The 14,042-nt window shown below is 38.7% G+C and overlaps 2 protein-coding genes across 5 annotated transcripts in view; one reads left to right on the forward strand and one right to left on the reverse strand.

The window, feature by feature from the left end:
* Window positions 1-7,105, forward strand: BTF3 (basic transcription factor 3). The gene is made up of 6 exons (XM_067315455.1): window positions 1-79; window positions 389-457; window positions 3,277-3,390; window positions 3,593-3,794; window positions 6,375-6,431; window positions 7,015-7,105. Exons 2-6 carry the CDS (start codon window positions 389-391, stop codon window positions 7,059-7,061), a joined length of 489 nt encoding a protein of 162 aa, XP_067171556.1. The 5' UTR covers window positions 1-79; the 3' UTR covers window positions 7,062-7,105.
* ANKRA2 (ankyrin repeat family A member 2) overlaps window positions 1,819-14,042 on the reverse strand; it is a 26,724-nt gene continuing 14,500 nt past the window's right edge. The window contains exons 9-10 of one of the 4 annotated variants that reach the window (XM_067315452.1): window positions 4,436-4,512; window positions 1,819-3,148 (exon numbers count right to left, since the gene is read on the reverse strand). In XM_067315452.1, the coding sequence (XP_067171553.1) occupies window positions 4,472-4,512 (41 nt within the window). In that variant the 3' untranslated portion in view covers window positions 1,819-3,148; window positions 4,436-4,471. Of the gene's footprint in view, window positions 3,149-3,811; window positions 4,513-10,234; window positions 13,812-14,042 lie in introns of those variants that run through there. The other 3 variants (XM_067315451.1, XM_067315453.1, XM_067315446.1) reach the window with 3 other exon arrangements.

Raw genomic sequence — 14,042 nt, forward strand, 5'->3', positions numbered from 1 at the left:
TGCTCGGTGCCGTGCCCCTGCCTGCGGCTCTCGCCTCTCCTCTCCTCCGCTCCGGCTGCGCCGCTCCCGCCCCGGGAAGGTACAAGAGAGACCGCGGGGGGCGGCTGGGGAGGCTCTGCTGCGGCCGGGCGCTGCGGGCCCGCGAGCGGCGGCGGTTGGGGGAGGGAAGGCCGTTACGGGCCGGGCCTGAGGGGAGCGGCGCGGCGTCTCCACGGCGCGAGCAGCGCCCCGGCACGGCCCCGTCTCGGCCGGGCCTGGGGCGCCCTTCCACCGTGCGGGGAGGAGGGGCGACTGCGGGGTCCCTCGCACGCATAGCTGCTCCCGCCGCCCGCCCGCCCGGGGCGCCGCGACCTGCGCCGCCTCCCGGGAGCCCTCGTTCTTTCCACAGATGAAAGAAACAATCATGAATCAAGAAAAACTCGCCAAGCTCCAGGCCCAAGTGCGCATCGGTGGCAAGGTAGGAGTCTCCCTTGCTGCTTGCGGACCCGCGCGACGGTGCGGCACGGCCCTCCCTGCCGCTCCGTGCGGGGCTTAGGACGCAAAGTCCTCAAACGCGGGTGGGAGCGGCCCTGAGGGCGCTCAGCTCTGCTGGACGGTCCCGGGGAGCCTGTGCTGCTCTGGCAATCGCTAGTCAGTTCAGTAGAAGCAGGGTGTAAAGGCTGAATCTCTATCCATTTCTATCTGAGTTTACCGCTTGTGTTCTTGTACAGGCTATATTGGGAGGTCTTTACGATTTGAAGTATGTGGAGCTTACAGTAAATGAGTTCAGGCAGAGTTTTCATTGCAAAGCGTTGAGGGTTATGTTCCAGACCCTAGTCACGAATCCTTAAGTTGCCCATGGGCGTTTTTTTGCCATTCGGGACAAATTGGAATTTCTGCACTTGCCCTAATCTTATTATTGTGGAATTGGACTGCATAACATGTTTGGAAGATCTTTTTATTTTATTGTGATGTCCAAACTTATGTAGATGTGTGATAATCTGGGAGCAAAGAAGTATTGGGAACATGCTTAGTCTTGTGCTAGTAAATGTTTAAATTCCAGTTTGAGCTTTTACAGCAAGAACTTGTTTATATTGAAGAAATAAACAGAATATTTTAGAATGAAACTATTCAACAAAACTCTTATTGATGGAGTTACCAGTATCTTTCATTAATGGGTTGAGGGTTTTGCCTGTAGATAGAGATTTAGGCAGCCTTAAATCAGGCGTGGTAGTGTCCCACATGCTGTGTATGGGGTGCTTGTTGAGCAGAAAACTGCTATATCATATCGATGATTGCATGTGTATTACCTGTGTTGACTACAGAGGTTTTTAACATTGGTCACTTGAAAGTACGCGTCCAGATTACACCTTTTACTGAAACTATACTGAACTATTACTGAAACTAGCAAATAGTTCTTGTGGGCACTATCAGTCTTTTAGAGACATTAAGTGAACTTTAGAATATGTTGATAATGCCATCATCAAATTTTCAGATTAGTTCATGAAATTGTTTGAATACTTGAACCTGAGTTTTGTTTGTTTTATAACTGGAAATTGCTACTAGAATTCTTCAGGGCAGTGTTGCCAAATCAACTGAGACAGGTGTTTTACTTTGGGAATGTAGGAGGAGAAGGGAAAGAGTCAGTTCTCCTTATCGTGAGAAAAGGCTACACTTTTGCTTCTGCTGAAAGATTTTTGTGATATTGCAAGGCTGTAGACCTTAAAAATATGCTGTCTATTGCATTTAGGTGGATGAGTATTGTAATACTTTGTTATGTGAAACTTGAGATTTTTGTGTAGGATATTGCTACAAATAAATGTCATGGCTTTTCTTCCAGACCTTTTTAGAGGAGGACTGGCAGATGAATCTGTGTAGATTGTGTTGCATTTGTGGCCTGCCTGTACCCACTCTTCTTTAATACAGAGGTAGAGCTGTGTAAATAGCATGCCTCAGCATGAACAGGATAAAATTTGCTTACTACAAATCATCTTTAGAAGCTTAAATTCATAAAGATGAAAACAGTAGCTATTCATTTCAACTAGATTCAGATTGTCTGAAGTTTCATATGTGTTCTTACTTGTTCATATTGGTGTAAAGTGGATACATTTTCTATATTGCAACTGACTTAGGCAAGACATAATTTTTGAAATTAATTCAAAAGGTCTTTTGTCCTGAGAGACTTATGTAGTGTTTATGTGGCTCAGTTCCTAGGTAGTCAAGGTACTTAAATTTTTCTGGTTTTAGTAGTTTTCAAATTGTTGTGTGTGCTCACCTGATGGTGGTAGGGAATGAACATCAAGCTCTTTAAAGACCTAACCTTGGAGTTGTAGTCTTCCAAGTGCTGGTTTCACCTGAGTTTGTCTATTAACATTTCTCCTTACTTGTAATTGGCTATGTTAGAGGTGAGTGTCCAGCCAGCTTTTTAGTTTTTCTCAGTTCACTCGGGGTATTGTAGCCATTCAGACTGTTGGGCATCAAGGTTTTCTTGTTGCTAGCATTTAACAGACCAGAAACTGAAGTAGCTGGACTTAGATTAGTAGTGATAGTGTATCAAAAAGGAACTTAATAGTTCCTTAACCTGTTCCTAGCTGTTTTATGTCATATTTTACTGAAGGCTTAAGATTGCACCAGGAAATACAAAATGGTACTTTTCTTTTGAGTAGATACAGGTATCTTCTAATATGGGTCAGTTTTATCCTTGGAGAAATCTAGGGCTCTGTTTCTCTAGAGGAACTTTCCCTTTGTGTATGTTTCTCTTTCTAAACAGAGGTGGTCGAATACTACTTAGAAGTATTTAAAAAAAAAATTTATTAAATATTTTGGCAAAATGGAAGTGTTTTACACATATATAAGTGTAAGTAAGATGGAGATGTGTGTTTGGAATAAAAATGTAGTGTTCAGAGTTTTCTCATATTCTTTTTTTAATGATCTGTTGGTAACTTTGTAGTCTCTGATATCCTTCCTTGTTGTAGCCAAATTTTGATACAGGAAAAGCTTGCTGCTTTAATTTCAAAATGGGGTGCTGCAGAATCCCCGTGAGAACTGTGGCTCTGGTGCATTGGTTCCTAAAATCTTCTGCTACTTCTAACAAACAACCAGGCAAAGCTTGCCTAGTAGCAAGGGAAAAGACTGCTGCCCTGCAGTGGGAGGGGTGGAGTTGTGTGCACTGTAACACAGAAATGGAACTTTGTTTTATTAACTTGATTTGTAGATAGCTGTGGAGTAGTTATGTGGCCCTGTGTGTTAGTTTGTGAAGAACTAATTAAATATTAAGTTGTAACTTTTTTTCTGAAGGGTACTGCCCGCAGAAAGAAGAAGGTTGTCCACAGAACAGCTACAGCAGATGACAAGAAACTTCAGTTCTCTTTAAAGAAACTGGGAGTCAACAATATTTCTGGTATTGAAGAGGTAATTGCTTTTAAGGAAAAAAGATGCTTAATTTAATACAGAAACATAAAATGTATCAAAATAGTTTTCCTGGTAAGTTACATCTTAAGCTTATCTATAAATTGCCAACAAGTCTCTGTGCAGCTTTAGCAGCTTCAGCTAGTTTCCTGTTAAATTGAAAACATGATGCAAAACTGCTTGAAATATGGAATTTTTCTTGCAGGTAAACATGTTTACCAACCAAGGAACAGTCATTCACTTCAATAACCCTAAAGTTCAGGCATCTCTGGCTGCTAACACTTTCACTATCACCGGGCATGCTGAGACAAAGCAGCTGACAGAAATGCTTCCTAGCATCTTAAATCAGCTTGGAGCTGACAGTCTGACCAGCCTGAGGAGATTGGCAGAAGCCCTACCCAAGCAACGTAAGTTGAACCTTGAATACATTTTATGATAGCAGCTGACATATGTAGCTTACTTGCATAGCTGCAGTTGGTCTAGGACAATGAAATTGTAGCTGGACTTGATTTCATGCTAGTTAACATCTTGGTGTGGCTACCATAGTCTGACTTAATGTAGTTCTTTAATACTAGGCAGCTTGGTTACTCTAGAAGAGTTAGGTTTTCAAAAAAGATTTACTTTGAGCATATTTGTTTTGACAGTTTGAATAGAAACACAAGTAAAGCGGAGATAGGCTTGAGGTTTTAATAGGTCTTGCTACTGCTTTGCTTCTATCAGGTGCGGTGCAGATATTTCTTTCTGTGTAGGCTTTTTTGATAGCCAAGTGTATTTTGATAGCCAATATGCAGTATTTGTAAGGAAAGACATTATAATATCTGTGTGTATAAAACTGTAGAGAACAGGACTGGCCTGAGCATTAAGCTAGATACACCAACTTCCTTGTCTACACCCTTAAATTAGTAAGAGAACCTGAACATCTTTTCTCCCTAAAATTGCAGGAGGGAGAAGTAGAGCAGGCCCTTAAGCATGGGGTGTTTGGAAAAAATGCTGCTGCTACAGGGTGAGAATTGGGAGTGAAAGTCTTATTGACACTGGGAACACTCACCATTCCCTGCATGTAGGGTCTTCCTAGTTCCTCTTCTCAAATATTGGGAGTCCATTTCCTCCAAGGTACAGAATATCCTAAGCACAGAGAAAATGGGAGAGGCTTATGAAGGTGTCCAGTTCCTGGTAGTAATGAGCTTGGTGTTTGCATATCTTCTTCTTGTGCTTTGTTGCCAGCAAAGACATCCTTTTGTAGAAAGTAATTTTTTATTCTTGATCTTCTCATTCTTAGTTTTGAGGAGATTTGGTGTCTTTTTTTTTTTTCCTTCTCATGATAGATTCCATCTCTATTTCCATTCCTAAAGTTTATGCTATTTGCCTCCCATCAATTTCCCACCTTAAAAGAAATCTTGCTAAAAGTAGTCTTCAGGAGGTGGGTACAGTGCTGCTTTCCACGGGGAGTTCAGATCTCTCCTTCTCAATGTCACCTGAGTGGCTTCCTTGTGGTAGGAATAGGACAGTGAGAAAACTTGGAGAATTTAAAATGATCTCTTAAGATAATAGTAGACCCCAGCTTTCCTCTAGTAACAAGGTGGGTATATCTAAGACAGGCAAAATTGCACAGTTTAATATTAAAGGAAGCTTGTTTAAAGTGCTTATCTTACAAGACCTGGTAAATAGTTGTCACTTTCCACTTTGGATGGATGCCAGAGCAGTTGCACAAAACTTTCCATTCAGCATTGTTTACTAGATTTGGAAGTCTAACATCAAAGAGTGAACTGTCTGTCATGATTGCTTTTGCAGGTACTAAACTAAACTTAGTTTGGTCTTGTGGATGAGAGAGAATACAGACAATTTAGGATATTGGCTTCTCAGCCAATTAAGGCTTTTACTATTAAGTACATCCTTTGAATTTTATGGAGGAAATAACATGGTTCAGTTTTAAAATGTAGTACCTGACCCTAGGAAGCATTAAAGCTGTAACAGCTTTCTGCTGTTTAAAAACAAAAGGAGGATTCACAATGACCTTGTCCCAAGCCCTTTCAGACTCAAGATTATGAATTCTTTTATTCTCCAGAAAAGAGGGTACAGTGATTTTTGGAGATCTGGTGTGAATCCATTTCTCTCCTCATGCTTTTCTTGAAAATTGAGAAGGATTCATTTGGATAAACTGAGATGATTGAGAGTTTGAGACAGCTCAACCTAGGTAGTACAGCTAAGAATAGCAATAAAAGTTGTGGCACAGGCACCCAAGACCCTGAGGTATCTATTCTTAGCGTTATACTGCTGCAGTTTCACAGATGTTCATTGGTCTGCTAGAATGGGCATGGTTGAGTCTAGTTAGCTCTGGCAAATATAATTGGAATAGTTAAGAAGTTACTGTGTCAGCAGAGATGTGGACCAGAACATGTGATTACCTCTACCAGATAAATGTAAAATTGCACATCCAGTTCCACTGACTTTGCCAGGGAACAATAATATCTTTAACTGCCTCTAGTTATCCATGTCTGCCTGCAGCTTAACAATTACAGCTTAGTTTTCCTTGAAGGTCTAGGCTCATAAGAAAGACTTGAATCCTTTCTTTTTCTTGTCGATGTTGTAAAATAGGTAGACTTTGAGAACCACTGAGTAGTCAATAAATCAAACTGCTGTTAAGAGGAAAGGATAAAATCCTAGTCTTTGCACTTGTAACTAAAAATTATTACCCCAGAAATGACTCAACATGATGTAGTTGCAAGATGCTGACTAGTAAACTGGTTGTAGCATGTGTCCTCTCATTTCCCTGCTGGGCTGTCTTTGAACATGTAACCTAGGAAATTCACATTCCTTTTGTTACTGATCACTGTAAATTTGTATTCAGCGGGGGAACAGTATGGAGCATTGAATAGTTCAGCCTTTTTGATAAAGTTTGTTTAAAACAACAACAACAAAAAAACGCTTTGTAACCAAGATGCCTATGGTGATCTTGAATGATACTTTTGAACTACTTGCTGTTGCAGCTGTGGATGGAAAAGCACCACTTGCTACTGGTGAAGATGATGATGATGAAGTTCCAGGTAAGAACAAACATGAAATGCAGGAAAAGAAGTTGTGAATCTTCCTGGGAAGTGACACGTGTAGCAAATATTGGGCAAAGGAAAGCAAGAATATTAGAACTCTTCTATGGACAAGTTATCCTGTTATTACTGACTGTGGAAGTTTTACACATTAGAGCATCCAGTACTGGCAGTTTTCAGATACCATGCAAGGCTGGATGGATTATTAGTTTGAGATAGCATTTTAGTTCTTTGTAGGAGTAATAGCTATGGCTACCATATCAATTACTTTAATATTTGGTAAAAATGGTGGGAAGAAACTAAATAACTTTTCACTATATCTGCCCTTTGTTCAGTGGTGGGTATAACGAAGCTAAAAGTACTTTTTGTACAGTAAAGTTGTGCTTTATAATGAAGCACCTAAAATTTCTTGCTTTAAATAAGAAGAATGAACCAGAAAGCTCTTAAATGCTGCTAGGTCTGTATTTTATAAGTTGAAGTTTTTTTTACATCATAAGTACTTGATACAAACTAAACTTTGGAAAAAATACATTTGTCAAAGCAGAAGTGGGTAATGCTAATTTCAATATTTTTCTTTTTCTAGATCTTGTTGAAAACTTCGATGAAGCTTCAAAGAATGAGGCAAACTGAACTAAGTGTCACTTTCTGAATAAAGTTAAAACTTGAAAAAGCTACATGGAGCTGCTATTTTATATTGTGACTGCTTTTATTTGATTTTTTTTTTTTTAATTTCCTGTTGAGATCACGAGATCTGTAATATTGGAAACTCCTTGACCCTTGCAGCTCTTTTTAGTTATTGCTTGTACATGATATTATTTTTATGGCCTGGTTGAACTTAAACATATGCTTTCAAATAAGTCAGATTGCTAATGAATCTCTGCCTAAATGCAACTTTTGAGTAACTCATATACAGGCAAAACCCCATCTTTAATGAACTTTGGCATACAATAAAAACATAAGATAAACTTTTCAGTGTGGCTTCTTATCAGAAGAGCAAAAATTTTTTCAGTAAAGATTGGCCTTAAATATTAAACAATCCTAAATTGTCATCTTGCTTTTCTGCAGAGCATCTTCCTGTTGCTGTATTAGAAAACATTGGCTTCTAAACTTTCTCAGTGCTTAATTGAGCATTTTAGACTTAACCAGTGAATTCCCAGTGTTTATAGGTTGAGTTGCTAAGTCACCTAATCTACTGAATTTAAGAAATACATCTGTATTCTAGAATTACTTTACAGTGTTTTAATATAATGTAAAACATGCATGTTGGGAGAGAACTTTCTTTTGGGCTTTAAAGAATAGTAGCAAGCTGTTGGCATCTTGGAGGAACTAGATATAATGTTACATTTCATGTTCAGGGAGAGTTCAATAGGCATCTCCAGGATATAACTATTTAATGAGATTAAAATGTTGTCCCTGTATTTTCATTTCATTTATCTGAAAAAATCCATTATGTGGGGGGAATGGAAGTATAGGAAAGGAAAAGGTTTAATAGAATTGATTGTGGGTCTTAAGTCAATATTAGCAGCTTTAGGTGTATTAACTAATAATTATATTTGGTTGTTCAGGAGTATATTCTTTCTATTACTTATAGGTGTTTCAGAGAATGAGGGAATTTTTCTGGGAAACAAGACTTTAATTTCCAGTCTGACCTTTGCGTAGCTGAAGTTCCTGGGATGAGGGCTAAACTTTAGACTTGGGAGTCTTTGCTGTTATTGATGGATGGGATCACTTGCAAAACCAAAACAGAGGAGATTAGGCTGGTAGTAGAGTCCTCTTCTAAGGTTTTCTCTTTAGAACAAATACTTCAGGAAGTGGAAATCCGTCCTGTTTTGTGCAGGATAAAATTCAGGGTAAAGCTTCAGAGATTGTTGTAACATAAAGGTTCTCATCGTGTCAGGAAAGGGTGGGGCTGTGTTTGACTTGCCCAGCATGTCTGTCATGGTATAAGTCGTTGTTGCTCTTGGGAAAGAGTGGAGGAACTTGTTCAAGCTGCTTAGCTCCTGCGGTTTGAGGCAAGGCAGCAGCCTGATGCAAGTGTGGCTGAGATGTGGCTGGAGTGAGACATGGCTGAGGTCAGGTGCAAGAACTTACAGGAATGATTTCAGTTTACTTCTTGTTTTGGTGCACAAATACTTTATTGGTAAACTACATTTCTAGTTTTGAATTAATTCAAATGAGAAAGTGCATTTGTTGAACAACTGTGACAATAAGGTGGAGAAGACAAACTATGCAAAATTAAGTTTTGAAATAGGTGTGGTGACCTTAAGTGAATTGCCCAATAAAAGGAGAAAAACAAATTCTGCACGTTTGTCTACCACACCTCCTGTGAGTTGTCAATTAAATTTGTCTGCTGACTTCTTGGAGAAATCAAGAAATGTTACCCATTTTGTGAGTCAAATGTGTAAATTTTTGAAAATACTCCGTTATCTGAGCCACTGTAGTCCTTGCTTATGAAATGCTTCATCTTGGTTTCTGTCTCATGAAGTAATTTAATATCTTGTATGATCTAGATAGTGTTAACTTTCTCCACTATCTAGTGTACATACTTGGTGGTTCTTTAAAAAAAACAAACAAACAAAAAACAAAACCCCCAAAACCTTGCTGAAAGACTTCTAATATATTTGAAATGCAAAACTAATGCGAATTCAGTGATAAGTGGGCATGTGACATCTCTGTGGAAGTCTACGTGCTAGGTACGCTCCCAGTCAGGAAATACTAGCATATTTAAATGTAAGTAAGCCGTGACTGAGGATCAAGAAATGATCAAAGTGTGTTTGTGATTATAGCAGATTCTAAATGGAAGTAATTGTCCTGTTGAAGTTAATAGTAATCTTCATGTCTAACACTTAAATATTCAGTCTTGGATTCCATGCTGTGATTATATTCTCTTAATAAGGAATGTGGTTATCTTCCTAGTCTGTCATTAACTGGTAGAAACAGAAAATAGTTACATGTTGATGTTTCTCATTAGCTTGAACTTCTATGTAACCATGCTATAATTATGCCATTAGGGACTTGCATCTGTAGTCTTGCTCAAAGAAAATGGTTTCATATATCTGTTCGAAATATCTTGGACAATGGAGAACTGAAAATAGATGCCTGGGTTTCAATTGAAACAAAGGTCTATTTGAGGTTTAATTTTAGAAAAGCTAAAGCAATGCTCTGGTTCTGTGCATAAAATGTCACAATAAGCTTTGTAACAGTTTGGTTCCAATGCAGTAGTGGGTACTAATGAAATTTTTCATCAGTTTTGTAACAGTTTTTTAGAAATATTTTCATAATTCTTAAGCTGCTCAGGCTTTAAGGACTCTGCTCTTGTTTAAAATTAGTATCTTTAATAAAAAAAGTTAAAATGCTTTCACAAGATTGTGAAACTGTATCTTTTGTTTTAGCACTGTGTGTGTAAATATGAAAGTTCTCTACAATGATTTTTTTAATAACATTGTTTTTATAAAAAGCTCTAGAAGAGGTCTTAAATTACTATTTAAAAAAAAGGAAAAAAAAAAAAAGGTTGGATTCTCTTAAGTCTTGTGAGTTTGATGTGGTATCTTTTAGGGAATGTTCCTGGCTGTGGGGAAAAAAATATTGTAGTACTTGAGAAGCCAGCTCATGGAACCTAGCTGCTCATGCTGTTTGTGAGCATGGATTGGAACATACAAAAGTAGAGTTAATATTCAGTGTGGGTAGAAGAGTCTACGGGGAAGTCTGTAGAGAAGATGATGCCTAGATTACAGCCTTAAGTGGCTGATGAGATAGTGGCACATCTACAGAAGGTGTCAAGAGGAGAGATTTTTTTTTTTTAGCTAGGTAGTTTAAAACTTTGTCAAGTATTTTGCATGTTTTGGACTTAAATCCATGGAATGTGACTCCTGATTTTTTTTTTAAGTTTTTTTTTTTTTGTTCCCTTTCTCCTGTAGCTTCAGCCACATCCAGTAATTGTTAGAGTTGCTGAAAATCTTTCTATTTTATGTGGTGTTAAAAAGATTGGAATGAAGTCTTTTTACAGAAAAGGAGCTGACAGTGCAGCTGAGGTAAGCTTACTTGGCTAGCTGAGTGGTTTATAGCATGAGAAAATACCAAGATTAGTTTGACTGTGAGTCAACCTGGATAGCTTTAAAGATGGATAAAAAGTGGGTGAATCTAGAAGCTTTGACAATCATACATATAACTATTTCTGTGTACTTTAATCAACTTTGAGCTGTGGTTTCTGGATAGTATATATGTACTTGTGCTCTCACCATGCAGATCTTGCGTTGTTCTGTTAATGTTCTGCCTTCTGTCACTTCATCTGTGGACTGTCTTTAGGCAAATAATATTACTTAGCAGAAGGAAAAGAGTTTGTAATCCTGTTACTTTATTTTCTAGCTAGACTCCTTGTTTTTATGGGAAATAGATTTCACAAGTGCAACTTGTGCATTGCCTTTACATTGCACTAAAGCTAGCATGACAATGAAAAAGAATCCTAACGGGTTTCTGTGTTGTGCAGGGATAAATAATGTTTTTACAGGTGAGTTACAGCCCAACTTCTTGCATTACTATTGAATCTGAACAAATCTTAATTAGTGATATAAAGATGTAAGCAATAACTATATTATGTATATCTGTATTATTTCTTACACAGGCTGTGCCAGGTATAAATTTTAAGGCATCTCATTACTATTCTGATCCTGGGCCAGTTGAAGGTCAATATGACCATGGAATAACCAATGCTTTTGTTTTTGATATTAAATAACCAACTTATGCAACACTTCTGTTACTCCGATTCAGTCAGGGATTTGGTGTGTTATACAGGATATTGGCAGCTAATGGTGCCAATATCCGCTGCACTTGAAATTCTGATTCCACATTCCTCTTGAACTGAGTAGAAGTAGCTGATTATTTTTTCCAAGTGTTGGAAAAATGTTGATGCAGGCAGTGCCCCACTCTCACAGTTTTCAGAAGACACCCAGAGCTGAGTTCTCCGGTCACAAACCAATGTGGTTGTTCATGGTGCCACACCTGAGCTAATCGTCTCTAGTGGACTTGAGCTGGCATCTCAAATTTTAGCCATGGGAAACTGAGCAGTCTTCTGCTAAACAACCTCTGTGTGCTGCCTGCTAATCCCAGGCTGTGTCATTCATTCAGTTGTGGCAAACATTTGTGACTGTTAGAGCAGGATTTAAAATGATTTGTTAAACTTGGGTTTTTAAAAGTCAGATATGAGGGTGTTTGAAGTGTCTGTTGAAGCAGAAGGAACTCTGGTTTTAAGCAACAGCTCCTAGAACTGTGTCTCGTCCTGCTATGCTGCTTTCCTTTTACTTTGTGCAACTGCATCAGGCGATCGTAGAGATTAACTGAGTACAGCCCAAGGGTCAGACCTGCTTTCAACAGTGGCATTTTGTAAGTTGCTGTTTTGCAGTGAATTCTTATTAATTATGCTCTGCATAAGCAAGACTGCCACCTTTTAAGGACCAAACTGATATCTAAGAGGGCTTCTTGCACTCCTAACCGCTTCTGACTGTGCAAAGCAAAGATAATGTGATGGTGTTTGTGCGGGCCAAAGTAGGCCCTCACTACATATGTGAAATTAGTGTTTCATTGCCACATCTGTGGAGTTACACACCTGTGTGGTGTAACTGGCAGCTACAGTAGAATGGTGTTGGTAATACATGCAATGGATTAAAATCTTCCTTGCCTTTCCAGAGTTGTTGACTCTGTAGGACAAGTAGGAGTTAAAAGCAGTAATGCTTCATTAAAGCCACTTTACTGAGCAGCATGGCTGTGATGTATAAAGGGAGCAGATTTGAGTGAATAGGAACTGTTGCTAAATATTTATTAAGAACAACTACATTTTAAAAACTTCTACACTTGTGCTGATTTCTAATGTCATTTGGCTTCATCTTTACAGATCAGTTAATTCACATTTTGTTGAGTCACTGTTGTGGGTTTGAGCTGCCCGCAGTAGCCTTGAGTCTTATGTAAATATATGGTGAAAGATGGTTACTGCCTCGAGGCTCTGATCCTGCAAAATTAATATGAATACAATTGTTTGTAGGATTCATACCTAAACTAAAAATGAAGTGAAAAATTGAACACTTGTGGCAGCAAAGTGGCAGGTACATTGATTTGAGGTATTTGTTACACATTTTTGTCCCTGAGGCAGGTTGCATCCAAAGTGGCAGAGAGGAAATAATGTGAAAATTAATTTACTCACCTTCTGGCAGCTTTGCATCACTTAGTGTTAGAAATCAGGAGATGCTGCATTTCTTCCTGATGTAGGGAAGTTCCTAAACAGAGTGAAACCAGCATAGCCAGCTCAGGCAGTCAGGGTTTGCCTTTAGCATATGTTGGGGCAGCATTTGGATAGACAACCCCTGTGCACATTTGTAGCATTTTACGCTCCAGTAAGTACTACCTAGGGGTCATGTTCTTTAAGACTTTTATTTCTACTGTTGGTAAAAGTTAGATCAGCATAAAGGTTTCAGGATCCATTGAGTCTTTTTTTTTTTTTTTTAACAAGCATAGGAAATCCAGACTCACATGGATGTGACCTTGTGCAGATCTATGCTGGTGTCTAGACTGACCTTGTCAGGAACTGTAGACTAGATGGATTATCATACTGCTTTAGTGTGGCAGGTCTCTCACAGTTGTAAAACTGTCCCTTTTATTTAATTTTATTTGTTCCTTGTACTTTAGCATTATCCTATTTTATTTATTCATACCTTGAAAATAAAACACTGCTTGTTTCAAAACATAAAGCTGTTTTTATTTTTGCTTTTTTAAGCAAGTCCCATCTATGTGGTTCTCTAGTCTCCTTAGGAAATATAGCAGATTTGACAGACAAATTATGCCAGCAGGCAGTAAACTGGACTCTGAGGGGGATTGAGCCTTCAAAATATATTCACTAATGCAGATCAGTGCACCAGCATATTTTCTGGAAGGCTGTGAGTCTTCTTGAAACATGGTCACTTTATGTGAGCAGAGAAGCATAATGTTTCTGAACAAAACCCTTTTTGGAGACAATGGCAATGCTGCGTGCCTATGATCTTACCCAATATTTGCAATAGGCTTCATGCCACAGGTACAGAATAGTTAGAGCAAGCTGCTTTTATGATGCATTCTTGGAAGCAACTGATTTTTGAGCGCTTCATATTGTTTAAGATGTTAGACATATCCTAATGGCAATAAATACAGGGTGCGGGGATTTACAGGGTTTAGCCAGGGCATGTCTGTTTTTCAACTGTGCCAGAAGCCTGGCTAAGTTCTGGCACATCAGACTTGCCTGTGGCTTGCACATCATCCAGCATCCTCTAGCTGACAATGATTTAGAAAGGTTGAGTGAAGCCATCATGTGGTATGATATGTTCTCACGAGATACTTGCAAGAAAATAACTGGGAGTCCTGTGAAAACAATGCAGGCCTTTAAGTCATTTTCTAGAAAAAGTTATGGGCTCTGAAAAGCCTGTCATCTGGCTATATCTGCCAAATTTTGATTTTGGTGATAAAAATGAGATTTTCATACAGTTGATCTATATAATGAATCAAAGCACATTTCTCCACAATGTAGGTCAGAATTTCTTTAGAGATTTATCCAGGGATTATTTAGGTTGCTTCTTGGAGGAGAAGGATGGG

Source organism: Apteryx mantelli, chromosome Z (assembly GCF_036417845.1).
Source record: "Apteryx mantelli isolate bAptMan1 chromosome Z, bAptMan1.hap1, whole genome shotgun sequence".
Lineage (NCBI taxonomy): Eukaryota > Metazoa > Chordata > Aves > Apterygiformes > Apterygidae > Apteryx > Apteryx mantelli.

Coding starts and splice junctions, on each gene's coding strand:
- BTF3 (XM_067315455.1), top strand. CDS start 389: ATGAAAGAAACAATCATGAATCAAGAAAAACTCGCCAAGCTCCAGGCC. Junction 3,391..3,592: donor ATATTTCTGGTATTGAAGAG/GTAATTGCTTTT, acceptor TTTTTCTTGCAG/GTAAACATGTTTACCAACCA. Junction 6,432..7,014: donor TGATGATGATGAAGTTCCAG/GTAAGAACAAAC, acceptor TTCTTTTTCTAG/ATCTTGTTGAAAACTTCGAT.